General features: G+C 36.6%; 4 protein-coding genes across 6 annotated transcripts; 2 read left to right on the top strand and 2 right to left on the bottom strand.

The window, feature by feature from the left end:
• The first annotated feature begins 7,169 nt into the window (after positions 1 to 7,169).
• Positions 7,170 to 9,785, top strand: LOC110718680 (uncharacterized protein At2g17340-like). The gene is made up of 5 exons (XM_021897564.1): positions 7,170 to 7,271; positions 7,369 to 7,446; positions 7,541 to 7,618; positions 9,206 to 9,268; positions 9,371 to 9,785. The coding sequence occupies exons 1-5, from the start codon at positions 7,188 to 7,190 to the stop codon at positions 9,449 to 9,451; spliced, it is 384 nt and encodes a 127-aa protein (XP_021753256.1). The 5' UTR covers positions 7,170 to 7,187; the 3' UTR covers positions 9,452 to 9,785.
• On the bottom strand, positions 9,758 to 11,421 carry LOC110718679 (cysteine protease XCP2-like). The gene is made up of 4 exons (XM_021897562.1): positions 10,885 to 11,421; positions 10,562 to 10,794; positions 10,321 to 10,461; positions 9,758 to 10,143 (listed from the first exon to the last, which is right to left on the bottom strand). The coding sequence occupies exons 1-4, from the start codon at positions 11,342 to 11,344 to the stop codon at positions 9,928 to 9,930; spliced, it is 1,050 nt and encodes a 349-aa protein (XP_021753254.1). The 5' UTR covers positions 11,345 to 11,421; the 3' UTR covers positions 9,758 to 9,927.
• Positions 11,422 to 11,517: 96 nt separating this feature from the next.
• On the top strand, positions 11,518 to 16,504 carry LOC110718681. Of its 3 annotated transcripts, none has more exons than XM_021897567.1 (7): positions 11,518 to 12,733; positions 12,836 to 12,907; positions 14,766 to 14,896; positions 14,997 to 15,067; positions 15,549 to 15,630; positions 15,915 to 15,949; positions 16,183 to 16,504. In XM_021897567.1, the coding sequence occupies exons 2-6, from the start codon at positions 12,856 to 12,858 to the stop codon at positions 15,933 to 15,935; spliced, it is 357 nt and encodes a 118-aa protein (XP_021753259.1). In that variant the 5' UTR covers positions 11,518 to 12,733; positions 12,836 to 12,855; the 3' UTR covers positions 15,936 to 15,949; positions 16,183 to 16,504. The 3 variants fall into 3 exon arrangements, with proteins under 3 accessions (XP_021753259.1, XP_021753258.1, XP_021753257.1); XM_021897566.1 differs by having other exon boundaries at positions 16,064 to 16,504; XM_021897565.1 differs by having other exon boundaries at positions 15,915 to 16,504.
• Positions 16,505 to 17,107: 603 nt separating this feature from the next.
• Positions 17,108 to 26,381, bottom strand: LOC110718678 (CMP-sialic acid transporter 4-like). Its single transcript, XM_021897561.1, has 15 exons — positions 26,180 to 26,381; positions 25,785 to 25,842; positions 25,619 to 25,664; positions 25,332 to 25,443; positions 24,979 to 25,058; positions 24,807 to 24,882; positions 24,608 to 24,708; positions 24,123 to 24,194; positions 23,030 to 23,078; positions 22,894 to 22,935; positions 22,630 to 22,751; positions 20,984 to 21,043; positions 19,663 to 19,711; positions 18,015 to 18,109; positions 17,108 to 17,933 (listed from the first exon to the last, which is right to left on the bottom strand). Exons 1-15 carry the CDS (start codon positions 26,204 to 26,206, stop codon positions 17,882 to 17,884), a joined length of 1,041 nt encoding a protein of 346 aa, XP_021753253.1. The 5' UTR covers positions 26,207 to 26,381; the 3' UTR covers positions 17,108 to 17,881.
• Between the last annotated feature and the right edge of the window lie 1,502 nt (positions 26,382 to 27,883).

Raw genomic sequence — 27,883 nt, 5'->3', positions numbered from 1 at the left:
TTAATAATGTAATTATTTAACACAATTTTTGAACTTTGAGTCATCTTTGCCAACAAAAAAAATTGGATATTAATATATTTAGTTATTTAAGCAAAATATATAGTAAGAAATTTGATATTTCAAAAAAAAAAAAAAAAAAAACCAAAAAAAGTAAGAAATTCGCTATTTAAGAAATAGATATTGACTTGAATGTAACAAAGGTATATTATTTTATTTTTTCGCTATCAACCAGTCTTTTAAAGATTGGGTTAATCATTTTTGTGTTATGGTGCGTTGTTGATTTGTGCAAATTTCTTACTATTTCCAAATTTATCAGGAAATGTGGTTTCGAGAAGTTGGTGTACAAGAATGCGAAAAAAATGAGGAGAGATCAGAAGTACTCTATACAACCAAAGAGTGTGTATGCAACAGGGATTCATGGTTCAGAGAACTTTGTAGGCAAATCAACACAACTGCCTAACAGTATAATGAAGTACTATCACTACCATGGCACGGTTGCTGAGCTGCGGGAGCCGTGCAGGCAACTCCTTAAAGATAGTTCTACGACTATAGAAAAAGCTCCATATGTTCGAGACAATAGCATTAGATTGATGGGCCCTTTAGTCAAGAAGTTTGAGCTCAACACTATTTCGTACAATACTTATTGTAGCTAGTTTTCTCTTAGCTTGGACTATTCCTGCCTTGCCTACATACCTACACAGTACACATTCAATTCGTTTCCTAATTAAATAATAATTATGGAAGAATTGAATTAATTTCCAACATAATAATGTTTCCTATAAAATTTGTGGAAGTAGTCAAGTAGGTGTGGGAATTAATTTCCAACAATAATGTTAGTTGTAAAAAAAAAGTATTAATGTTATGTATGTGGTTTTATCCCACATGGATAGTACAAGAAAGAAATGAAGTGTTTATATACTACCTCCGGTTCTTGTTACTCGCAATGAAGAGGTATTTTGCGGACTCCTAGACAAAAGATCTTAAGTGTAATTAGTGAAAAATAAGGGCATATATATAAGTATTAATCAAACCAAAAAAAAAAAAAAATCAACTATAATTAAACTAAATAACCTACCGCCATTAGCACCACCCAACACACCGAAACTACCTAGCACCACCATTCAATGAGAATGAGAAGATGGAACAATTAGAATTATGGTCGAATTATTACTATGTAAAGTCACTTTCGAATACAAATCAATACTTTCTATTCGAATTAATCTGCATATCATCTTTTTTTACTGAATATTTTACATTGTATGACTGTCATAATTTTAAATAGGTATAATCTAGTATTAGTTGGTAAAGTAGTCATAACCTTAAAAAAAATATAAGTTAGTAAAAATAGTCAAGTTACTAAATGATTCTCCAAACTAAGCTTAATTACGAAACTAATTACGAAAGTAAATGTGTGGTAAAATTATGTACCAAACTAAGCTTGTGGGGTAAAGCGTTGTCTCAAATAGTGTTTTACCCCTGATTTTTCTAAAAAGAAAAAATCAAACTGAATCGTCCTCATAGAAATTGTTAATGTTGATTTTTTTAAAAAAAATTGTTAATTTCTAATTTTTTTTTTCTTTTCTTAATTTCTGGAATATTCATAGAACACCCACCTCGTCCTCAATTAAAAAAGCGTCATTATTTGGAGCTTCAACAATGGCGTAACAAGCAACTAATAAGTAAAATCTCGATCCTTCACCAAAGTGTGTACTATGAATACCAAATCCACTTTTCTTCCTGATTTCCCCTCTTTCTCTCTCCTCCCTTCTTCTACATAAACCAATTTTTATTTTCTATTTTTTATTTTATTTTATTTTTCAAGGAAAATACCAAATCATGGAAAATTCAGATCGTAAACAAAGACAAAGAACATGAACAAGGGCATTTATGTAAATTAGAGAATCTCAACAACAAAGGAGAATCGTTTTATGGTGATGAAGAAGCGAGAATGATTGAAATTGACGGTGATGACGAGGGTTACAAGACGCCAACGAAGACTTAAAAATAAAAAATTACACAAAAATGCTGACTCAGTCAGCGTTTTTGCGTAATTTTTTTTTTTAATTTTAAAATCTAAAAATTACGAAATTAAAAAAAAAAACAGACAACATGTAAAACGCTGACTGAGGCATCGTTTTAGTCTGAAAACTTAGTTTGGTAAATAGTTTGGTCATGAATCTATTTTACAAATTATTTTTTTAATAAGGCTTACTTTGGTAAATCGTCCCAAGTTACTTTGTACTTTCATAATAGTTACATCACTTTTATTTTGCACCTTTGCTAAATGCTAATGAGCTTGATATACTTTAAATATCTTTAATTAAATTTCAATAAAAATACACAAGTATATTTTTATCATATACTACACATAGATTAACCCAAAATCAATTAGTTAACAATTTTTTATGTTACATATTAGTCAAGGTCAAAGTTAATACGAAAAATTAACGAAAAGTCTTACTTCCTCCGTTTCTTTTTTATATTCTCATTTTGACTATGCATGGTCCTTAAGATGATCCCTTTACCATAAATATTTTCAATTACATATTACCAAAAATTATTAAGTCTTGATATTATAAAACTACATATAGAAAAAAATCTAACAAAATAACACATGACTATATAATAAGACTATAAATAGAAACGAGAGAAGTGTTTAGGGTAAAAATACCCTATGTCGCGTGGACCAATCAGATGTGACACATGTCACCTTCAGAGTGGTCCACAAGGGCCAATCTCCTCTGGACACGTGGCACATACTTCAAAACCCTATAAATAGGGAGATGTTTCCCATTTGGAGGCACATTCAATACACTTGAGCAATATTAATTGCAAATAATTAATCCTGTTCTAGAGATTCGAGAGCACACTCCTTGATTGTCGAAGGCGCATTTATTACAGACTTCATACACGTTCTAACTTGATTGTCGAAGGCGAAACCCCACCCAACCGGAGTTTTCGTTGTTTTGCAGGTACAAACGACCAGATTCTAGTCTTGGTGTTGTAACTCTCCCGAAGGACACAGAAATACCGCGAAACATTTGGCGCTGTATGTGGGGAGAGCACTTCGTCTAATATGGCATCCAAAGAATTTGTACCGCTTGCTGAAGGCAAACGGATGATGGCCGAGGCTGAGGCCTATACTGACCAAGACAGCGGTGACGATTATCAGGTCGACACCTATGTGGCCCCAGACAGGTCACTCAGAACCAGACGCACCCGCTCCTTGGAAATAAGGGAATAGGGCAATGAGCAAGCTGGTCCAAGCAACCCAGCCAGTATACCGGCTGGACAACCCCAGGCGGCGAAGGGTACCACTCCCGTCACCAGGGTCGCGCGAGCTCATAAAATTCATGGCAAGTTTCAAAGGGGAGATCAAGAATCTCCTAAATAAGAAGGCTGGGGGCTCTAACAGGGGTCAATCGGCCAAAAAGCCTTCTCTCTCGAGGAAGAAGAAACCAGTTCAGGACCGTGTTCCTACTCCTCATCCCAAGCCAAAGGATGGGAACTGGGCCAGTGGTTGACCTAACCAAGTTTCGATTCCCTAAATCAGAGAAGATGAAGGTCATCCGACATGTACAGCCGGATGGTTCAAAGAAGACATTCTCCGATGCCCGGATGTTAATCCAGCAAAGGAGAAGTCAACAATTATCTGAGTCGGCATCAACGTCGACTTATCAAGACAGTTTCTTGAATACCTCAATGAGGTGTTCTAAAACAAACCGATAGAGTCAGTCACGCGGCCTGTCCGCGCGTACTGGCACTCATATTATCCAGCCGGCCTCATATGTGCCTCAACAGCCATACATGCCGTATGGATCACCATACATACATGCAGCCGACCTTCTTTGGAGGTCAGACAGCACAGAATGTCCAGCCTATAGACTGGCAGCTTCAGCTGCTGAACCTTGGGGAAAACCCTTCTGCGTTCTCCAAGGATATAACCGAGGCGGCTCAGCCGGCTAAGGTTAAGAACGTGTTGGTGGGAGCCTACAATGGTACCACCAACCCATAAGACCACCTGATGGCATACACGAACTTCATGTACCTACAGAGGTTGGATGATGCCACCTGTTGTAGATGCTTTCCGGCTACATTGAAGGGTATTGCCCAACGATGGTTCGACAACTTGCCAGCCGAATTCATAAATAGTTTCAAGACGCTCGCGTACTTGTTCATCTCTAACTTCTCTATATAAACATCCTTGCTAAGAAAACGAGCTTGGACTTGAGTGCCATATAACAGGGAGATAGAGAAGGGCTTAGGCCCTACGTTAGGCGGTTCAATCGGTTAAGAATTCATATTCAAGGGCTGTCTGACGAAGTAGCTTACCAGATTTCTTTAAGGGTCTAAAAGACGGATCAACTTTCAAGTTTGATCTTGTAAGGAAGAGGGTTGTTACCCTCCAAGAGGCTTTGATGGAAACAGATGCCTACATACAGGCTAATGAGCTATGCTCCATCAAGAAGCCGTCGGACTCCAAAAAATCCGACAAAATAGACTGTCACTCTGCTCATTCGGCAAAAATTGAAGAGAGCAAAAAGAGAAAGGAAGTTTGGGTGGCAGACGACTCTGGGCAGCCATGCCAGAAGAAGAAAAGAGAGTTGAAATTGTATGCCCCCAAGTACGAGTTCAACCACTACAAGAAAACAGCTGGATTCCGACGGAATTTTCCCGTCGGAAACATATGAAAATCCGTCGGAATCAAGCCTTCCGACGGAATTCCGTCGGAAATAGTCTGTCGCAACACCCCTTGTCGGAAATTCGACCTTTTCCGGCGGAAATTCCGTCGGAAGAGGTGATTCCGGCGGAATTTCCAACGGATCTTATTCTGTCGGCGTCGTTTTTAACTTTAATTGAAATTCCGACGCAATTTCCGATGGAAATTTCCTTTGGAGGTTGTTGGTTTCCGACGGAATTTTTCGTCGGAAAAGGAATATTACGATGGAAATTTCCGTCGGAAAAGTCAATTAAAAAAAAAAAAGCAGCCCCCCACCCAGCGGCGCCACCCCTTCCAACCCACCAGACCACCCCACCCCCTGCCTCTCCACCCTAACCACACACCCAGCGCCACCCCTTCCCACCCAGCCCACCCCCTGCCCCCCCCACCCCTAACCACACACCTAGCCCCCACCCACCAGACCACCCCACCCCCTACCCCCACCCTAACCACTAACCCACGCACACCCTAACCACCCCACCCTAACCAACGCCACCCCTAACCCAGACCCACACCCCCCCTAACCCATTTACCCAGACCCACCCTAACCCCATTACCTAGACCCACACCCACACTAACCCTTTACCCAAACCCACACCCACACCCACCTTAACCCCTTTACCCAGACCCACCCTAATCCCATTTACCTAGACCCACCCCACCCCACCCCTTTACCCAGACCCACCCCACCCCCCTTTACCCAGACCCACCCCACCCTTTACCCAGACCCACCCTAACCCACGCATCCCAACCCTAACCTTGTACCGACCTAACCCAGACCCACCCTAACCCACGAATTACCACATCCACCAACCACCACCACCGTTTTACCACATCCACCAATTACCACCACCCTAACCCACCAAACCCCCTAACCCGAACCCACCAAACCCCCTAACCCAAAATCCACCCACAATCACAACCACCACACGAAACGTGTGAAAAAAATAAATAAAAAAATAAAACATACCTTAACCGGTGAATTTTACTTCGAATGTCACACGAATTTGGTTCAATACGGCCAAATTCGATCATGAAACCTCTAGATCTAGAGGTTTCATGGTCGAATTTGGCCATATTACCATGGAACGCCGGCGAGAAGGAAGAAAGGAGATGGAGAAATACGGTGAAACGCCGGCAAGAAGAAAGAAAGGAGAAGAAAGATGCGGGTAGAGAATAGAGGAAAGAAGGAAAAGAAAATAGAGGAAGAAGGAGAGGAAAGAGGGCTGACCAGGAGGAGAGAGAAAAAGAAGAAAGGAAAGAAAGAGGAGAGGAAAATGGCGGACAAGGAGGAGAGAGAAAGAGAAGAGAGGAAAGAAAGAGAAGCTTGAGAGGGAAAGAAAGAAAAGGAGTGGCCTCAAAAAAAGGGTTAGGGTTTGGATTTCTGTTTTGTACCTCAAAAAAAGGGTTAGGGTTTGGATTTCTGTTTTGTAAAGGGTTTTTTTTTGTTTTGTTTTTTTTTTTTTTATTAAGATTCCGACGGAAATTATGTCTGAAATATTAATCCGTCGGAATATTTGGGATTTTCGAGGGAATATTCCGTCGGAAATTTTCGACGGATTTTATTTCCGCCGGAAAGTTAACCTTCCGACGGAATATTCCGTCGGAAGCCTATTGTTCCGAGGGAATTAATTTTCGTCGCAAAAATTCCGACGGATTTTCCGTCGAAATCAACCTTTTCCGACGGAATTTTCTGACAGACCCTAATTCCGTCGAAAAGTCCAAATTTTTCGACGGAATTTAGGTCCGTCAGAACGTTTCCGTCGGAAAACAGCCTATTTCTAGTAGTGAACAAGGATAGCTATTCCATGCTCATGGAAATCAAAACCGGGTGACTATTGAGAAACCGGCTGTAATATAAGGTTCCGTCAGAAATCAGAACAAGAACAAATATTGCTACTTCATGAGGACATAGGCCACGACACCAATGACTGTTACAACCTCAAACATATTGGATCGTGTGGCTGATAAAGGAGTGCTGAAGTCCCATATCTTGGAGTCCTAGGTGACCCTCAAAACAAACAAGGGACATCCACCCAAAAAGGCACCCCAGCCTGCTAATAGTTCGGACACTGATGATGAAACGATCTATACTATAGCAGGTGGCTTTACTGGAGGGGCCCAACCATCCGGGGCATCAAGGACTACATCCGGAGACTGGATGTTAGCGCAGTGGATGAGGGCCAGACGTCAAAGGACAAATTTCCAAACGTCCTCATCACTGAGAAAGACAGGGCAAGGTCAGGCGGCTTCACGACGACGCCGTAGTGATTGAATGCAAAATAGCCAATCAGAAGGTTGGCCGTATTCAATCGACACTTGGAGTTTGTCTGACCTGATCAGTCACAAGTGCTTGGCTAAGCTCAAGTACAAGCCAAGTAATATGATCCAGGTTTCCACCCCTTGGTTGGATTCTATACACATTGTATGCCAGATGATTCCATTACCTTGATTTCAACATATTGTGATGTTGCAGGTTATTTTGGCAGCCAATGAATTGCCTTCTATCAATGATGTAACATATACAGAATTGTTTGATATTTTATCACAGGTATTTTTGCATCTCACACTATGTCTTTCTTAAAATCTGTTCATTTGTAATGCCTCTCAATTTATGGGCTTGCTGGTATTCCTATTTTCTTTATCAGTTGAAGGATGAAAATGGACAGCTCATGGGTGTCGATACTTCTAAACTCTTGATCGCCAATTCTGGCAATGATTTGCCGGTCAGTGAAAAGTTTTAAATTTAGCTTTCAGAATTCAAATGCATTTGCTTCTGGAATCTGTTATCTGATGTCCTTCATATTAACTTTTTGACAGGTCATTGATCTTAGAAGCGTGTCACAAGAATTTGCTTATGTAGCAACTGATGCTGACCTAGTTATTCTGGAAGGAATGGTATGTTAATTTGCCGTGCTTCTAATGATTTTTGATATGTGTGTATGCCATAAAACATGCATCTACCCATCAATAAAATGTGCAGTATGGGTCAGATGGTCTCTTTTTAGCCAACGCAAGAATACTGCCTGACTGAATCACAGAACTCTGGTTCACACATTTCTGTAGGGGTTTGATGTTGTCTCCTTCAGTAGTCTAATCTAAGCTGGACTGATTGGTTCATCATGAATTCTCGAACTATTTGTCTTACTAGTTACCAGTGTAGATCTCCTTTATATATGGAAAGTACATGTTTTTTCATTTTTGGTAACACCAGGCTTTAGAATTTCTGAACTTAAGAGCAAACAGGCGCTAGTGAAGCTGTAGGACAAACGAAGCCCAGCACTCAGTCTTAAATCCAATTGATGGGTCAATAGACAAGGCCACAACATATGATCTGGCAATCTCAGCAGATTTCTGATTGCTGTCCGGGCCTTTCAGCATTGTTCTCTTTGCTTCTTTTGTAGTTGTTATAGGTGATTGGATTCTGCTAGAGTGCTATGCAGTCATGCAGAGAATTCAATTTTCAGAGTTTGTATAATTATGGTACAGTAGTATCATAGTGTGTTTATTTGCAAGGCCGTGTTTTTAAGTCATAACAACTAGGATTTGAATTTTCTAACAGAAGACCCTTTAACTGTGCTTTTAAACTTTACTTCTGAATCACAATTAAGATTTACTACCAGTATGTTCATGTACTATGATTCCACACCTCTTTTTTCATATTATCTTTTTCTTAAGAAGACTATAAACTACTCCGTAGTACTCTGTTACTCTGTATTATTCCCTTCTTCCCATATTTTTAGCAGCTCCTCCTTATTGGCCTATCCCTTATTTCTTTCATGGACTCCCTATTACAAATTATTATCTCCCCTCCCTTTGGACCCACATCTATTCCACATTCCTAATATAAAAAACATTAATAAAGTGAACCCATCCAGTAACTATAACCCCAAAAAACTACTATGTTCGTTCTTTTATGTTCTACTTGGTTAATGGAAACTAGTAATTTATGAAAATTTTGAAAACGGTTAGAGAATAATTTGGACTTCACAATTTGCCAAGACTAACATACCTCAATTAATCTACTTTCATTGTTCCCTCAGGATTTCTTATCATCAAAACTTCCTCTTGCAATTAGTTAATGCAGCAGTTTTGTTGTTTCTTGGAAGCTTAGGGCTTATTTTGTCATTGTGAGTTTTAGGTTTTGTTTTATTTAAGCCAGAAAACTAGAATAGTTATTTGTTTTCAGCTTTCGTTACTTTTAAAAATAATGTGACATGTGTGAATATGACTAATTTTAAGTTTTTGGTCTACACATATCATACCACAATGGATACTTAGAACAAAAGCTGAAATCTGGAGTTTGTAGAGTTGATGCCTTTTCTTTTCTTTATATAATTTTTTATTGTAGCAACTTATATTACCAGTTTTGCTGATACGTAGTAAATCCCCCTCACCTGTAGAAAATTGCTATAGAGCTTTGGTATTGAACTGTGTATCTAGCTTTCATATAATACTGATTTGGATTCCTCGTCACTTTTGCAGGGGCGTGGAATAGAGACAAATCTGTATGCTCAATTCAAGTGTGACTCCATCAAGATAGGAATGGTATATATATGGTTTATGCCTCTTTTATCTGTGTTTAGTTCAGGAAAGTTTCACATGCATAGAGAAACTTACTCATCCTTTGTGCTGGTCATAGACTCACAGGTAAAGCATCCAGAAGTTGCCCAGTTTCTAGGAGGAAGGCTTTACGATTGTGTCTTCAAATACAATGAGGTCTCTGATTGATGTAAATCTTTGATGCCCACAAAAAGGATCACCTTTTACTCTCTTTAAAGTATCACAGATGTACAATATCAGGACCTGGTGACGTGCTGGTTTTCCTGTACAGCATTTTATTGGTATTTCCTTGAGTATTCTGCATTAAACCTGAGCCTAATTCGCTCATGTAGAATGCCATTTTGACAGGCCATTCCGTAGTCTTATTTACACACGTATTGGTATGCTAATGCTCTAGCTGTGGAACGGAAATACTTTCCATTCTTTTATTGTACTCGAAAATAGTAATACTAATGTGAGAACCAACAAGATATCTGAATAAATGTTTTGAATTTCCTTATTTCTCACGAGAAATACATAGAATGATGTTTATCATATTCAATGATAAACTTGTATAAACATATACACTTTTTATTGTTTGTTGCTTGGATTGCTGCAAAGGCAGGAAGGAGGGTGATTGAGGAAAGAAACTTGTATCAAAATTTTCATTTGTTCTTGGTTGGATAAGAAGCCATTTTGTTAATACCACAAAGTCCCTCGCGGTGCTTAGTGTTTCTTTTCATTCTTATGTATCCTTGTTCTCCCCATTTTGGTCCCCATGAGTTCTTCACAATGATGTAATCTGATCCCTTTGTTGAACCGTACCCTACAGCTGTTACTCCATGGTCTAACATAGTTTCACAAGGCCCGTCAAAAACTCCCTGCATAAAAGAAACAAAAATGAAGCTAGTTAGTACACGGTAAACATCAACTGTCCATTTTCAAAGATGAATCAAGGAAGGGTGAAACCCCCCTTCCTATTGTCTGTTTTGCTCTGTCATTTTTGGTTATGAATAGTATTTGATGAATGATGTAGAAATTTGTGCAGGAGAGCTTACCCCGCTGTAAAATTGGAAGTCTCTCCCAGAAGCATCAATTCCGACACTAATAGGTTGGTGAGCGAGTGCCTTCAATAGACTTGCTTCATCATTCCTTGGAACATCTCTATGACCATTAATGGTCACTACTTCCATCTTTTCCTGTGAAAATGTCACATAAGATAGACAAAATCAATAGATGAGCATGTTTTCTAGCATAATCTCCTAGCAGATGTGGTTTGAGCTTCTGTGTAGTGCATACCTTTTTTGTTTCACAAGTTCCTTCCTCCATAAGATAAGGATAGTCTTCCTCCTTGTGAAGTCCACCATTAGAGACTATAAACTTAAACGCGTTATCCATTAGCCCGCCATTGCAGCCATTATTGCTTATATCACAGTCTATCAGTTGTTGCTCAGACAGTGAGGTTAGGTTTCCTGTGACAATCTGATTTATGCCCTCGACTGCAGCAACAGTTGAAAATGCCCAACAACTTCCTGCAGTATTGAAATAAAATCAAAGTTCATGATAAACTTCAAGCTAATACTGTAACGATTTTGAGTTAATGAGGAACATTTTCAGCTTACCACATGCGCCCTGGTTCTTGACTGGTGTAACAGCTCCTTTCGTTCTCCAATCTACAGACTTTGGTACATTCGTTACATCTCTGTAGGTGAAGTCTTCTGAAGAATCCACCTGTTTGTCTTGTGCAATTTTCAAGCCTAAGTACTTATTCTTGAACTCTTGATGGGTCAAATCTGCAAACTCATTCAAGCCAAGCCAATAGCTGCTAATACGCTTATTACTCTCATCAACATGTTTCAAGTTATCTTTGAATGCCTCAAACCTAAGCAGCTTCTCTTCGAGACTATCATAATTTTTTAGGTGCTTTGACATCCATGTTACAAATAGATTATGGAGTCTCTCTTCTGAACCCAAGTCATCAGGGGAGTAACCAACGATTGAGAAGTCATGAGCAAAAGCTGGATACGCAACTAGAAATACAATGAAGGTGAAATAAAAGATTGTTTTCAGTGGATATGACATTGTTGATATGGAAGTAGTAGTAGTAGTAGTAGTAAACTAGTAATGTGTGAGGTTGGATTGGTTTGATATGTGCAGAGCTTGATAGGATATTTATATGCTGTGGTTTCATGTAGTATATTGCTTAGAAGTAAAGACGAGATTAATATCTAAGATAACCAAAACTTTAAGGATGGATCTTTTCTGATACTTTAGTTGCAAGGTATTCCATTGTTTGTTGGCAGCATAGTTAATTAAATATGATCAATTAGTACCATTTGCTTATTCTAATACTCTTTGAGCATCCTATTCTTGACTTCTTGCAACAACTTTCTAACCCCATATGTAAATTAAGATTAACGGTAGAAAAAAATAAATGGTTCAAAAGAGCTGCAAAGACAATGATGTAGACGGAATTCAATCTCAGCTTTTGGATATCTCCACAATTTCCCAAACACTTTAAGTCTTTAACCAAACTAATTGGTATAGTACTATTTACTTGTGATTTTTTTTTATTTTAATTTTTTACTTAGAATTATTTTATACTCCATACTCCGTATATGTTTCCCTTTTACTCTCGTATGTCCTTTTATTTTGAACTGTATTGGTTTCTGTCTAGAAAGTAGAAACTTATCTGGGTAGAGCTCAGCCCAGTAACCCAGTCAACGCGAAAACAAATACTATCCGGATCCAATTTCTCGGCCATTTTCAATTTCACCCATCAACATAGCTCATTCACTATCTCTCTCTGTATCCTCTCAACTTCTCACATTCAAATCAACCCATCATCAAATTTCATTGAACATCAGTAACAATCCAAAATTTTCCACTTTAACCAAATTAATAACAAAAAAATCACACAAATTGAGCAATTTTCCAAATATATTTACAATCTTTACCCACATTTTATGAACTCTTCTTCACATCCTTTCTTCTTATATTCATCTTAATTATTACATATTCAAATTGATATACTGATTGAATTTCTTTACTCTTGTTCTAATTTCTCTATTATACTTGATGGGTCGTTTTCCATTTTGTTTAAAATTGGGAGGAACTAAAGTTATAGAATTTATGCCCTACTTATCATCCAATCTTTGCCCAAAAAGGGCAATTTCTTTTTCAATTAAACCCCACCAAAACCCAATTGTATCATATACAAGGAATTTGCCAAATTTAAGGGTTTATCATCAAAGAATTCTGGGGTTTTCTTCTGCTGCAGGTGAGAAAATTGGAAGTGTGTGTGATAATCATGGTGAAAATGGAGCTGGGTTTTTGAAATTATCAGATGAACAATTGATGGGTCAATGCGAAATGGAGACATTCAAGTCTTCTGGGCCAGGTGGGCAGCATCGAAACAAGAGAGAGAGTGCTGTTCGTCTTAAACATCTTTTAACTGGGGTTATTGCTCAGGTTTGTGAAGATGTTTTTCTGATTGTGTATTTTATGTGTTATTTTTGTGTTGTGTTATTGGTTTTTCGATTGATGATTGTTTTGTATTCAATGTTTCGGCAGCTGAGGATCGATCACAGCATATGAATCGTGCCTCGGCATTAGCCCGGCTTCGCGCTCTTTTAGCTCTTAAAGGTGAGGTGTTGATTTTATGTATCTGTTTTGACCTTAATTTGGTTGTTTTAGTTTGGTTGTTCTGAATTTTAAGTTTGGAACTTTGAGTTAGATTATGAGGGTTTTGCATTATATTAATGGCATTTGTAAGATGATATGGAGAAATTTGTGAATCAAGTTGATAAGATGCTTTTGCGAAAAGTTCCCAAAATCCTCATGTAGTGATTATCAAATGTGCAGTATTATATGTGTAAATGGTTTTGAGGCACAGCGATGTTCCAACTGCTGCCATATCCTCACAATCTCTTCCTTTGATTGTATGTTAGTTTGAAGCCCCTTTTAGTTTGTTGAATATTTAAGTATGATGTATAATCTAAAAAATTTCAAAAGAAGACTTATGAGTCAAGTAGACTTGTAATCCTAGTTGTTTCAGGCTTATTTCTTGTAACTACATGATTATAAACTTATATTTAGTCTTCGTGAGTAGAATGTTTTCTCTATGAATAATGTAAGCAAATGACCATTTATTGCACCTAAAATATAGAGCATTTAGTGAAAAATTAGTTGTGCTTGTGCCCCGACACTATGGTTTCTGAAAAATATTCATTGGAAATTTGTACATAGCATAGATCTCGAAGCCATGAAATGTAGGCTTCAGTACATATTCACGTAGTAATGCTTTGTATCAAAGGAGGCTTTTCAAAGGAGTAGTGTTGTACTGTAAAATATGGATCATTTGGGGAAGTCATTAGGCAATTTGATATGTCTTCTTTGTGATGCTTTTTATATTTAATATTGGCTGATCACCCCAAATAAACACTTGGGCATATTAGTTTTCATATTGGGCTTCCAAGAGGCAATTTTGGACCTAGCTACATGTACGGTGTAGGTGGCCAATTTAGTTCTCAATAGGATTATATGACTGCTTTGTTGGTGTCAACTAGTTTTATGTTTGGTATATTATGTGCCCAAGAGGGCTGGGGCTGATGGCAACTTGAAGAGCCTTTTCTCTAATTCTAAATGGATTTTTATGGCATGATTTTGTTATAACTTATGACCCCCTAATTAAGCTTAAGGAGCAATTTTCTGTCCGATGTCATTCAAAATTTAGGCTGCTGACATGGGCCTTTAGTGATATTGTGAAGTCGCTCTGGAGTTGGGGGTTTATCCAATTAGTTTTTATTTGAGATCTTTAGATATGACTTTGTGTCAATCCTGTGTTTGCATGGTGCAAATTTCAGGAGCCTTCCCTCAACATTTGTTAAGATTCTCCGTTGATTACAGAATGACATTTTAGGCATGAATTATAGCCTTCAAGGCTTCAAATTAGACTTTCTGAGGGAAAAAATTGGGTCCTTGGTTAACATAGCTAAAAGAGTTGCTGGAAACCTTCCTTCTAACTATGCATTGTAATGATCTTGGTTAACATAGCTAAAAGAGTTCGCAGGAACCCTTCCTTATAACTATGCATTGTAATGATGTATCAAAAAGGTCTCTCACCCATGACCTGAGGCCTTTTCTAGGGTGTAATAGTTTTATTTCTGGTGCCACCTATGCTTCATGAGGCTTTAGTTTATTGAGCTGCTTCTTAAGTTCTTGGTGAGCTCATCACCAGCTTGAACCGAAGTCTTATGCTTGATTTAATGGCCTTTGAATATGCTTTCCTTGGTGATGGAAATTTTATGTTTTTAAGATGACTAATACAAACCTTGGGAATTCCTGAAATGATGCTTCAGAATCTTTTATCTAAGATTTTCAACGAATATCCTCAACACACTGAAGGTCTTTTGATCATGATATAGGGTTCTTTACTGTATCAACTAGTATTGTGACACTAATTTGAAAAGACTTTGGCCTTTCTTAATCTTCTGTATGACAGTAAGAAGACCTGTGAATCTCAATGCTTATTCTCCTCCACCAGAGCTTCTTCAAATTCTTCCAACAAAATCTACTATCAGGGGATCAGAATGCGGTCCACAAATTAAATCCAATAATCCAAAATTTGTTGAGGTGATTCATGTTTTTATTAAACATCTAAATTCAACCCCACTATATTTAAAAACAATTTTACGAAGGTTTGTAAGACCAAATTTCTTTTTTATGTGTTTAGGGTATGCAAGCATTATTAGATTTAATCTATGCAGTTGAAGGTTCTGTATCAGATGCTTCCAAGTACTTGGGGTAACGTCATTATGTATTTCTGTAAATTCTGTCAACTTTTATTTATTCCTTGCTTTGTGTATAGGTACATGGTATTTGTTTTTGTGAGTTAGAGATGTTCATGCAGCAAAAGACACTGAAAGATATGTTTGATGTGTGAAGCTTCAATTATGACTCCCTAAAATCTCAATGTGTATTTGTAACTATGTAACTGCTATGTACTTGCAAAGCTATTGTGGAATCTCTTATTGCTATAAGATGAATCACTTTTTTTGCCTGTGTATCCTCTGATCTCCTGATTAGTTTTTAAGTCTTGAAGTCTTGACTTTAGGACCATATCTTATTGTTTAGCTTGTAGTCTTACATTAGGATTTATATGCATGAAGGAGCTCCTAGAAAAATGTTATATAGTTAGAATACTCATCTATCACAAAGGTAAGCTTGCATGTACACATACTGTTTATTTAAAGTTGATATTGCTATTTACTTGTTGAACTTGTAGGATGAGCACAGGGGCACTGTCACGGCTTATCCTCTCTGATGACAGCCTTCGAGGGGCAGTAAATGAGTTAAGAGCTTCGAAGGTAGCAACTCAAACTATTTAGCTTTTACATGTCTATGGGTCCATTGTCACACTTAGTTTTTTTAATGGGATGTGTCTAAGTTATAGGTCTATAACCATGTGCATATGTTGTATTCATAAGTTGAGTAATACTCAATGACATCTTTACTAGATTTTCAAATAATTCCAATTTCCCTTTATTAAACACCATTGTTAGGATTTTTGCATGTGATTTTATTAATTGGTTGCATATTTGGTGATAGTATATATGAAGCTGAATTTTAAATTTTGGTTTAACGTTTGCAGGGAATAAAGCCTCTTAGATAACATCGACTTCCTAGGTAGGTTATTTGCACCTCTTCTGTATCAATTTTTCGTTTTGAATTTATTTTGGAACTCACATGTGTAGTATAAAGCTTTCATGTTTGCTACCATTTGACTTTACTGCTTGACAGATCTCCAAAAGCCATAAGAAGACGAGAAGTAACTTTTTTTTTTTTTTTGGGTGAAAGTGATTGTACAACTTTTTATCTTCCATGAATTCCAAACGTGCTGGACTGCTGGTTATTTTCAGGACTGCATCGAGAGTTTGATGTTTTTTCCGGTTATGGAAAACTGGATCGCCTGACTGGTAAAAAATTTGGAATTGGTACTCCGCTTTAAAGACCATGAACTAGGTTCTATTGGCTCATGAGTGATCGGATATCGTTGAACCATTTAATTTAGCAATATCAACCAGAGTACTACCCCTGCGTACAGGTTGAGCGAGGATAAGCCTTGGGGTAAAGAAGCTTGGAGGAGAACAGCTACTATCAATTATCACTGCCCACTTCAATTTTTGGATTTTTGGCCTGTGTTAAATCCTGTTCATTTTTTATTTTATTTTTTTTTTTTTTAAGGAAACGAAGATGCTGCTACTTAGGATTGTTTTTATCATTTTGATACTCAAATATTTAAATATTTTAGGTGTATTTCTCGTATATAATTTTCATAAATTTTACAAATACGAAATTTAATGACGTACTAGTATGACAATAAAGAACGTAATTAAGAAAATTTGATCTTGCTAGTCTGGAATATTTTTATATGGTTTGGATTATAACAGGAATAAGTACCTTAATAAGAATAAGGAGAAGAGAACAAAGTCGGATTGATGGACTCACTTTAGCCTAGCTCATAGGCAATAGTCTATTAGTATTCTTGCGATGCACAATGTAGATATAAACAAAGTTATTTCATTTTGCAACAAATTACACAACAAAAAAAAAAAAAAAAAAAAAAAATGTCTAGTGCATTTTTGGTTAACTAATATTAACTCTTTTATTTATTTTAAAAATTTAATTTCCCAATGATTGAATTTAGAATGATAATTTGACAAAATATCAAAAGGAAAATAAAAAGATAATATCACTAAACGATTTTGGCAGAATTTTTTTTTTTTTTTTTTATAAGAAAATAACACTTGTGTAAATATAATATAAGTGATTTTTATTATTATAGTTAGAGATTATGATTATCCATAGAACATTTATATAAGGGCACCTCAGTATCTATTAGTTGCCATTTATCAGTCAAGCTTACTAAACTCCTTTTTTTCCCCAGTATACGAGGTCACAAATTCACAATTGATCCCCAAATCTGCCACAAGCCTTTACCAGAGTGATTTTTCAGATATCAACATAAACCGTGGGAGAAAAGAGAAGGCCAAACTCATTGGTCCTGATGTTAAAAATTCAAGTAATAATGAAAAAATCATTTCTAATTTTTCAAATTGTAAAAATAATCCCATTTCACACAACTATATTCTAGAGTGAGATGCTAATTAAGATACTACTCTTGGACAATAGACAAGGTACTCCCATTAGGCAACCTTGGCATATACATGAAGGGGACACGCATACAGTACAAAGCAGACCGCCCCTGTACCAGCAGCTTTTCCAAGTATGAACCCAACAAGATGTTACCACAAGTAGCTCAAATGTTACGTATATATTGACATTTACAATGATCCATACAAAATTAATGCAACATGACATGACAAGTTCTATATGCCTTTCACATAGTTTAGTAGAAGGATCATCACGCTGGCTCCAGAAAAACTATAGCCTTTCCTCCGGCTTAGAAATTGTTAGAACCGGAAGCACCAATCGTGACAGCACTAGCTTCAGGACATTGTCAATATGAATTCCACAATATCATCTGTCTCATTTTGTTAGCAAAAATTCTATAAGCACAATGGGACCAATCATAAAGAGAGGAATTGCTGCGTTCGGCTACCTTGGCGTTTTCCCAACCTTTTGTAGATACACAGAGACAGACACAACACTGCCAAAACATGCTATTCAGAAAACTTTGTCCAGTACAACAGTTGAATAAAAATATACTGTAAGATGAACAGTAACTTACGTAGCACCAAGAAAAAAGGCAAGGGAGAGATGAAATCCAAACAGAAAAACAGAAACAATTGCTGTCAGCAACATTGCTACCGAAGTTGAATATACCTGCAAAATGTTATCAATGTAAATTAACTCTGCGGAATTTTCACCATATACCACTGAGTTATAACTTAATTCACCATATACCACCAAAAACTTTCTAATTCACCATGTACCACTGAGTTCCTGTGCAATACCACAAAATATCTTTTTTGGTAACTGTCGTTAATCTACCGTTTGGGGTATTTTACTAATTCACCATATACCCATGTTTATAAAGTTATTTCACCATAAACCATTAGATTAAAAGATATTTCACCATATACCTAGAAATTGCAACGACTATTTTAGTTGCTGCATTTACTATCTTTTGCTACTTCACTACTCTTCTCTTGAGCTCCTTCAACTCTTGCTTCAACATGCTCTCATCTCCATGACATTATAACCCGAAAGGACATTTTTTTCGGTATTACCCTTGCACCATCTAAATTTCTCACATACATCACCCTTATAGTACAACTTTTGTGGAATTTTTGCCGAATCACAGCTCCTTGTTGCAAATTTCTTCCCACATGTACAAGCTTTCTGGGCATATTGTGAAATTATCTTTTAATTTAATGGTATATGGTGAAATAACTTTATAAACATGGGTATATGGTGAATTAGTAAAATATCCCAAACGGCAGACTAACGTCAGTTACCAAAAAAGGTATTTTGTGGTATTGCATAGGAACTCAGTGGTACATGGTGAATTAGAAAGTTTTTGGTGGTATATGGTGAATTAAGTTAAAACTCAGTGGTATATGGTGAAAAAGCCGTTAAATCTACATAGGATTAAACATGCAGGTAAACTAGTGAAGTTTAAAGGCATCAGGTAGAGACAAAGCATGCAAGTGTAATCCTGGAGGCATCAAGTTTGGCATTTCTGATGCCCAAGAGACAAGTGACACTGAAAGAATAGCCAGAAGCCATGCTTGTCAATGCATTATTACTTGACTAGTTCAAATTTAAGAAAGTCAGGATAAGAAAATGTTTCACTTGTTTCATATCGTAAAAAGGCTAATGAACCCAAGACAACCATCTAGTATTGTAAACTAGGAATAGACCAAATTAAAATAGGGTACACTCAATCAAGCAATGCAAAAATTTGAAAAGATGAGGGTTCGTCAACCGAGCAAGTGAGCAACAGCAGACGATGCACAGATCAAACAGATAGCACGAAAGAAAAGGATCAGAATACTATTTTAAATATTACTCCGTGCATTGCCTTCATCTCCCATTTAACTTCTACTTTGGGTTGTACACAAGTATATAGGAGATAAATTATAGGGGGGTTTTGTTGGATAAAGCTGAATAAATAAAAGGCAGTGAGTATAACTTATTGTTTTTTTAAGGGAGGTGAGAGAGAGGAAACCCAAGGTCAGAAGGTAAAAGACAATATAACAATCAAAGCATTATTTAATTATGTGGATATCAATTCAAAGTGGGAAATGGGAAATTTATCAGGGGACAAGTATTTTGAGAGAAATGAAAAGTTTACTGGGGGCAGAGACAGTTCACAATTAGGTAAATTCGTATCTCCCAGCTCAATAATGAAGCAAGATGTTAAGAGGTCTTACCTTCACGATATTGTCAGCATATTTCATTACCATCGAGACAGCAATGCCACTGCATGAAGAAGATTGAAAAGTAGCAAATTAATTATCCAATGTAATATAACTGAGAATACTGGGAACATAGGAGAGCAGGGTAGTAGCTAGATGACTTGCCATGATGTAAAGATTTGGGAAGAAAGGAAATGCTGTAAATTATTATTAATAGAGTATATAAACAGTTCACATGTACCCATATGAAATACAGGATATTAAAATACATCAACAAAATGTTAAAAAGGAACTAGGATTACAACTCCAGGGAGGCTGGACATGGTCAGCCAAGTAATACCTAGAAGGTCCAACTTGAACACCTATGAAAAGCTTTCTTGCACTACTACCAAGCAATACCTTAAGTTTCCCAAGTTCAATCTTTGATATTGGTCATATGGACCACAAATGACTCCAAAAGCAAGCATGACACTGTTATGAACAAGAAGACCTAAAGTATGAAACTCTAGAAAGAGTCTAGCACAGCTTAAAGGGGATGTAACAGGTGGACATAATGTTCATTCTGGTTCAGATTGTAATCTCTAATGAAAAATATAGCTTGCTATGCAGTGGTGATTAATGCAGCTTAAGTAGTCAAGTCTTGTACTGTAAGCACATAAATAGGTGAAGAGTAGATTTAATGGGTATCAGAGGCTAGGGCAAGTCCAAATAAAAACAATCCAAAGAATTGATTGTGTCATAAAAGCCCTAATGCCTGCAAACCAATCATCTTTCTGTAAAAATACGTGCTTCAAGTATACCTTCATACTTTGCCAAATCCCAAAGTTCGTCCTACAAAATGTATACCTATGAACAGCAGCAAGAAAAAAAAAAACCTTAAATAATCTTGGCAACCCATTTTCAAAGCTTATAATTAGGCCTGAGAAACCACTCCAAAAGCCTATTGAGAAATGTTAGCAAATAATGTTGGCAAGGCCCCTTGTTTTTCCTAATTACCAATGGTCCATCTATGAAACTATGTATACCCTGGTATAGCCGTACAAGACGTAATTTAAGAAACCATTTCAGGCATCTGAAGTAGTCTAAATCTAATTCCTACTTAACCACCTGGGGTCATCCAAGATATGCAGTTAATTCATCTATAGTATACATATCTCAACCAGTGTGCACTAGGCCATGGATGAACAATTTTTGAGATCTTGTTTAATCAACTAAAACTTATATTGTAAATTGGAGGATAACTCTCCATCAAGCATGATTCATCAAAATAGAAGAGAGCAATTATCACCTATTAAGCCATTTCAATCAGGAAAACTAGAGGTCGCGTAAAATATACCTGAGTGCATGATTTACAATCATGAGTACAGTAATGAACGAGTAGCCATGGAAAAAACCCCTACAAAAGAAAAAATGATATTAGCATCCAAATGCATGGAGAATCTTAGATAAAATCATTCAGGACCATCTATAATTAATGGACATTGCAACTGACAAAACTAATTACATGGAGAAATCAGTTAATCAGCACAAAGAACACAAGTCAGAGCATAGGGTCGTTACTGTCTTGGACAATGCCAATCATACTGCCATCTTCAAGGGATGATAATAAGCACACTCAGAAAAGAAGGATTCAAAAGGGCTACCAAAATAGCTAAGTAAAACAAACAGCACTTCCAGATTACAGCATTAAAACACGAGAAAAGATGAGAGCAAATCAAGCATATGCTGGCAAAGGACTTTGTAAATCTATCTAATAATCAGCAATAAATTGACCTTGGAATTCAGCAATAATAAGTCTATTGCTCCCTTGGAATTTCCTTTCATCCTGTCAATCCAAAATTCAGAAATGGCAGCTATGAGACTGCAGTTTCTGCTTGTGTTTTTGAGCTTTCTACAAAACTCCTTAAAACTCTCTTTAGCCCCCGAGTTCGATTCAGTATCCCAGGAAAACAAAGTACACCACACCAAGCCTGGTGACAAGCAGGGTGGTGAATAAAGTTATAAGGCTGGAGCGTGGAGCCTTTATCACATTTGAAACAAACCTTATCATTAGGTGCTAACAATGTAACTTTGACTTTTCATCACTTCAAGAACCCAAGTCAGATCCTTAACCCTTTGGCAAAGGTAGGACACTTCATGTTGGGCCAATCAAGGAAAGTTCTCACAAAATAGCCAAATCTAACACAGGACACATAAACACGTCAGAAACAAGTACCCGAGTCGAAGTAACATAGGGTGCTAACTCCTGCTCCCTGGAAGCTGACCAGTGCCTAGCCTATCTCTCCCAGACTCGCAGCCATCCACCAAATAAAAGGATGTCCGGTATCTATAAGCTTTAATGATATGACTCCAATCATCATACGTCACTGAACTTTTCCATCAAATCCCCTAAAGCTCTATAAGCTTTACAACAACTCTAGCTTCCTTAAGCAATGCAGAGAGCCATCTCGTCTCCAGCTTGATGAACTAAAACAGATATGTTCACAAAAAAAAATTCCAGCTTGGAGAAATACACCCTAAAAACACCATCAGATTTGAATCCAGGCAAACATCACAAAGTAACTCTGTAGCATATTCATGAAAGATTTGCGAAATTAAACTTCATGCTTATCAGCTCACAAACAGCAGTTTGATCAAGAAAACACGTCAGCATGGGGAAGATAATATCTTTGTTATATTATAAAACTGGATCTAGTGGAATTCACAAGGAATCGAGTATTTTACAGTTCAAAGTGTTCCATTTCCATCAATAGCATAATAGTCACAGATTATAGATTTTAAGGAAATTTTCCCAATTCTTTGATCCTACAAACAACGATCAGCCTAATAACATTCAATAGGATCACCAATTTGTTAATCCACTCATTGGAAATCTCCCCACCCACTCTCTTCACTAAATGAATAAAATTTTACAGGCTTTTCAGATCTTGTAAAGGTATGTAGAACTTTTCATAATAGATAAATAATTGAACAAGTACATACTTATTTGCAACTTCATCAAAATCTTGAATCACTATTGCAACGGCATTGAAAATCATTCCAAAGACGTATAAGTAGAAGTTCTGCACGTTTATGTTTCTTTGGGGACGTTTCTTGATAATTGCCTGGGAATACAGAACATATTTATCAACACAAAGACCAAGTCAGCTATTGCTTACTACTCTGCATCAATATAGCTATAGCTCACTTAACAGAGGTTAACACAGAATAAGTGCTAAATTGACAAATTATATCTACTGAAGTTACCTCCGTGTAGACCCCAGCAAACCCACTCAAAAGAGCCATGACCTACAAGAAATTCTAAAGCATTATTCCAAAATAAAATATCTAATGTTAGTCTGAAATTGACAGGAAAATTACTTTAAATAAACAAAAAACTTACAATGGCCATGACCCAACCATAAAGTGGAGTCTGAAGAACATGATCAGAACTGCATGGATGGAAGGAATGTTTTAAGCAGAGAACATATAAAACTAATATATTGTACAAGTATTATTCCACAGCTGTGATAAGATAGCACAAAAGATAGAAAAGATAGATTCACAGAAAAGCAATGGCTATACTGCAAGTTTGATAGATTAAATAGCATGATCAGGCACATTGGAGGCAGCATTCAGAAGCCCTTTTGAGGAGTGAAAATTTAGTTTTAAGGGGCTGTAAAGGAAAACAAGGTAGACCTGAGAAAAGTTGCAGGAGCTGATAAGACAAGATTTGGACTGCGTTAAGCTTGATGAGGATATGACCTTTAATTGGAACCTTTGAGACACTAAGGAAAACAAGGTAGACCTGAGAAAAGTTGCAGGAGCTGATAAGACAAGATTTGGCCTGCGTTAAGCTTGGTGAGGACACGACCTTTAATTGGAACCTTTGAGACACACTTTGTCATGATATCAATTATCAAAGTAGTCATTCATATAAGCTTTGAGAACATCAAAAGGTCTAGGTTTGAAAGTAGAGTGTTCCCATTATCATGATTTTAATAGAGGACATCACCTTTTAGGGACACCTTTTAGGGACACATTTTAGGGATATAGTAGATTTTGGGAACACATTGCCATGGATTATAAGATGCTTACTCACATCAAAATTTATGGAAGTAAAAGTTACTTTGGACATCCATACATCTACATGTAAATCTAAGCAAACTGATCCTCAGGAAAATAATTAATGAATTAGCCTACACCTGTCAATAATGTATTTGTTCGACCATTATAACAAATTTATGACTAATTGATGTATACTCCAGAGAATTATCCTACCCCTTTCATTTTCCTATATATTTCTTTTTTATGTTTATGTATATATTAGAAAATTGGTAAATTATCAACTGCCAAAGTACCAACTGAGGCTAAGGAGCTTATTCCTCTAGTTATTGAAACTGAAAATAACATTGACAACAGTGCTTATAACCAACCCACATAACAAAGTTTTATAAATCTAGTCAAAAGAATAATGAGTTTATGACCACTCTTACTTGGAGGTGAGCTGTGCAGTGGTGCACCCAGCACACAGTAGAATGAAAGCAGCCCACTCAATATCACTTAACCTGAAAATTCAGAAATATATTATTAGAATGGTCATTTACTCTGACATGAATCATTATCAGCAGCCATGTTAAACATTCAAAATCAAATTATTTGACAACAGAATATCATCAAACTGCAGGGCTGTTTCAACAGAAAAGATCCTAAAATAAATCATAATATCAAATTTTAATTTTCTCGATAATATCAAGGGTATGTCAGATTTCGAAATTTTCATAATACTGGCTATTTTGATTCCCAGAGAAGCTCCTAGAGTTTTTAAAGCATTCTGGAATAATTATAACTTTTCTAAAAAAATCATGAAGGTTAACAGAGTTCTCTAAACTTTTCCCAAGTAAGATTATGCAGAACAATTCATATGCTTTATTAGCGGACAGGAAATGATGTCAAATATCTTTAACATAAAGGGGCTTACCGCTTCTTAAGAATGATACGATAGAGAACACCAGTGCTGATTATATTCAGATTTTTCAATATTTGATATCCTGGAGCATCCACGTATGCAAAGATATAATACTGGTATTGTCAGGTGGAAAATGGTGAGAAACCAGAGAGGCGAATATTTCATTAAAAAAAAGAAAGAAAAAGAAGCAACCCAGACAACTGAAAACAACCTGAAGCAAATTCTTGACAAGATAAAGCAGTGCTGGTATAGGATATACAATTACTTCATCCACTGTAGTGCTTAACCTAGTATGATAACCATATGGAAACTCAAATCAGCATCATTTCCTTGGAATATTTAAAAAGAGCCAACTTCTCAATATGTATTCAACAATATATAACCTATTGTCTTCATTAACACCTTCAGTTCTCCAGATTTTTGCCAAGGCTAAAAGTGATAATGCACATTTCAAAGTTTCAACCTGGTAGCAAAGCAAAGGGTAGGATCTGAAATTAAGAACTGTGTAATTAAAACAGAAGAAAACTTTAAATCAATATCAAAGAAGTCCAGGTCTGCTCGAATAGTCACAGAAACAATGTTTTCAAGCTCAGCTACCAGCAATTAAAGGGGCAATGCGTCACTTTTCAAGGAATCATATCAACTGTCCAAGAATTAAGTAACAAAGTAAACAAAAAAGAGAATGTGATCACAGACAATAGTGCTAAAATCTCAGCCAAACGAAGATTTCACTCACCAAAAAATTTGCAGTTGTAACACTGTAATCATATTTCCCAGCTCTCTTTGACCAGACAATAAGTATAGCTTGTGAACTAGTAAGTATAGTCAGCGCAAGCGTAACCATCGACCTATTTTCATGACAAGAAAGGCAATAACCAATAGCAATCAATCCAACTACTAGATTTCTGTCTAAACCACATCTACTTCTTATACATAACAATCAATCAAAGCCTTGATCCTATAAGTGGGGTCGGCTACATAACAATGTAGAGTTAAAATCAGCTAAATTAAACACAAACATACTTGCGCTTCCATTGAGGTGCTACACCAGATAAAGCTCCCAAAGCAGCTACATTATTCATCATACCAGGAAAAATCAGCCGGAAACGAGATAACTAAAATTTACACTTAAAAATTCTAGTATTAAGTAACAAGAATTTCAAATCAATCAAATTAGGGGGTAATAAACCTGAATTAGGTTTCCCTCGTGAAAGTTCTAGGTCACCCGCGGATTCTTCATCTTTATCCTAAAACAAATCAAAATCATTTCTCAAATCTTCTGTTTTCACTTAGTTTACAGCAATCAAATGTAGGTTCTATAATGAATAGATACTTGGATCATTCAAATCAAATTAATTGTAAAATTCAAATTTTCTCCAATAATCGCGATAAGATTAAACGTGATGATTACGCAACTATGAAGGTTGAACTCGCATTCATAAATTAAAAGGTTCAATTGCAATAACTGAAAATGAGAAGAAATTATCTTCTGGAACTGGAGAAAATCGTACATTGATAAAAATACAGAATTTCTGCGAAGAATAAGAAACAATTGATAAAATAGTACGAAGGAGAGAGAAAAACCTGATCCTTGATCTTGCGATACTCCATTGAAGAAGGCAAAATCAAACTCTGCTGAGAAATTTGGTCTTCAGAAGAAATGGTTTACACACCGTCACTCACTGTGTTGTAGTGTAGTGGAGTGTGTTCGATTTCGTGCCTGAACAAAAGACTGAAGAGCGTCGAGCGAACTGTACGATATCGTGGTTTGTGAGATCAAGTTACTTTACTGTTAAAACTCAAAACCACTCGGTACTGAAATTTGCAAAAAGTAGACACGACACGAACTGATCACGATTGGGTTGTGGATAAGTTTAATTAAACGGATCAACATGACACGAAACGTTTAATTAAATAGTTCGGGTTAGTGTTGAGACTTCCAACATAAATTAACACGACTCAACTCGTCTAAGAAAAAAATCGGTAATAAATTAACGAAATTTTTGATAAATTTATTGAATGAGGCTAATATTTTTTTCGTATAACACAACAACACGACACGAAAAAAACAGGTTAGTGTTAAGGGACAATCGGACAAGGGATTCTGACACGTTTGATTAAACGGGTCAACATGACATGACATGTTTATTAAATGAGTCGGGTTGGTGTTGAGGCTTCCCAACCCGTTTAATTCGAACACGAACACAACATGACCCGATTGCCAGCTACAAAGTAAAACGGTACATTGTTTATTGAATGCAAGACCTAAAAAACAAGTCCTTAAACTTAGACCTTGTTTGGTTGTAATGAAAAAATACTTCCCATGATAATTTACTGCTTATGAAAGTTATTCCCTTATTAAATTCCTATGATATTGCTTAAGTGTATTTAGTAGATATTAAGGAAATCACAAAACATAAAAATTATGAATGACCTAAGGAGACTTAGGTAATTTAATTCCTACATTATGTAGGAACTCCATTCCTTAGAAATTTCAACTTCCACCATTTTGCACTTTTTGGGTTAACCAAAAATTAATCCAACCAAATAATACCTTACCAAAAGTGTTGCAACTAAAAATTGTTTTTGATTTGTAATTATAGATAATAAATATTCAATAGCATTACTTCAAAATAATTGATAATAATACATCTCTATTTTATTTAGTTTGGACAATTGATAGGTACAAACAATGAGGGACAAGATAGAGAAAAGGTGAGGTAACAAATAACAATGTTATTATGTAGCACTGTCAAAAACCGAACCGAATTGGTGAAACCGAACCGTTTCAACCGATCCGAATGAGAACCGAACCGATTAAAAACCGATTTTATGAAATTGAAAACCGACCCGAACCGCATGTTAGTAAAACCGAAACCGAACCGATCCGAGTAAACGTTAAACCGTTTAAGAACCGAACCAAATCTAAACCGAACTAAAAGGAAAATCGAACCGAAAATGAACCGAACCGTTTCTAACCCGAAACCGTTTAAACTGGCATAAAAACCGTTTACACCAAACCGTTAACAAACTGCAACCCGTTTGCACCAAACCGTTTATAAACCGAACTGATTATAAACTGAACCGCTTATAAACCGAACCGTTTATGAACTGAATCGCTTATAATTCGAACCGTTACAAACCACTTCCTATAAGGGGTTTTTTGAACGACTCGATAAAAAACCAATTTTTTGAAATAAAAAACAGACCCGAACCGTAATTTAGTAAACCTGAAATAAAACCGATCCAAATAATGTTAAATCGTAGAAGAACCGTACCCGTTAACGA

Source organism: Chenopodium quinoa, unplaced genomic scaffold (genome assembly GCF_001683475.1).
Source record: "Chenopodium quinoa cultivar QQ74 unplaced genomic scaffold, ASM168347v1, whole genome shotgun sequence".
Classification (NCBI taxonomy): domain Eukaryota; kingdom Viridiplantae; phylum Streptophyta; class Magnoliopsida; order Caryophyllales; family Amaranthaceae; genus Chenopodium; species Chenopodium quinoa.
This window is presented reverse-complemented; position numbering and strand designations above follow the sequence as displayed.

Excerpts from the sequence above, each read along its gene's own strand:
- LOC110718680 (XM_021897564.1), top strand. The coding sequence starts at position 7,188 with ATGTTGCAGGTTATTTTGGCAGCCAATGAATTGCCTTCTATCAATGAT. Across the intron at positions 7,447-7,540 it reads ATTCTGGCAATGATTTGCCG|GTCATTGATCTTAGAAGCGT; the intron begins GTCAGTGAAAAG and ends ACTTTTTGACAG. Across the intron at positions 9,269-9,370 it reads ACTCCATCAAGATAGGAATG|GTAAAGCATCCAGAAGTTGC; the intron begins GTATATATATGG and ends ATAGACTCACAG.
- LOC110718679 (XM_021897562.1), bottom strand. The coding sequence starts at position 11,344 with ATGTCATATCCACTGAAAACAATCTTTTATTTCACCTTCATTGTATTT. Across the intron at positions 10,795-10,884 it reads CAAGAACCAGGGCGCATGTG|GAAGTTGTTGGGCATTTTCA; the intron begins GTAAGCTGAAAA and ends TCAATACTGCAG. Across the intron at positions 10,462-10,561 it reads GAACTTGTGAAACAAAAAAG|GAAAAGATGGAAGTAGTGAC; the intron begins GTATGCACTACA and ends ACATTTTCACAG.
- LOC110718681 (XM_021897567.1), top strand. The coding sequence starts at position 12,856 with ATGAATCGTGCCTCGGCATTAGCCCGGCTTCGCGCTCTTTTAGCTCTT. Across the intron at positions 12,908-14,765 it reads CGCTCTTTTAGCTCTTAAAG|TAAGAAGACCTGTGAATCTC; the intron begins GTGAGGTGTTGA and ends TCTGTATGACAG. Across the intron at positions 15,068-15,548 it reads GATGCTTCCAAGTACTTGGG|GATGAGCACAGGGGCACTGT; the intron begins GTAACGTCATTA and ends TTGAACTTGTAG.
- LOC110718678 (XM_021897561.1), bottom strand. The coding sequence starts at position 26,206 with ATGGAGTATCGCAAGATCAAGGATCAG. Across the intron at positions 22,936-23,029 it reads ATGGTTGGGTCATGGCCATT|GTCATGGCTCTTTTGAGTGG; the intron begins GTAAGTTTTTTG and ends AATTTCTTGTAG. Across the intron at positions 18,110-19,662 it reads ATGCTGACAATATCGTGAAG|GTATATTCAACTTCGGTAGC; the intron begins GTAAGACCTCTT and ends AACATTTTGCAG.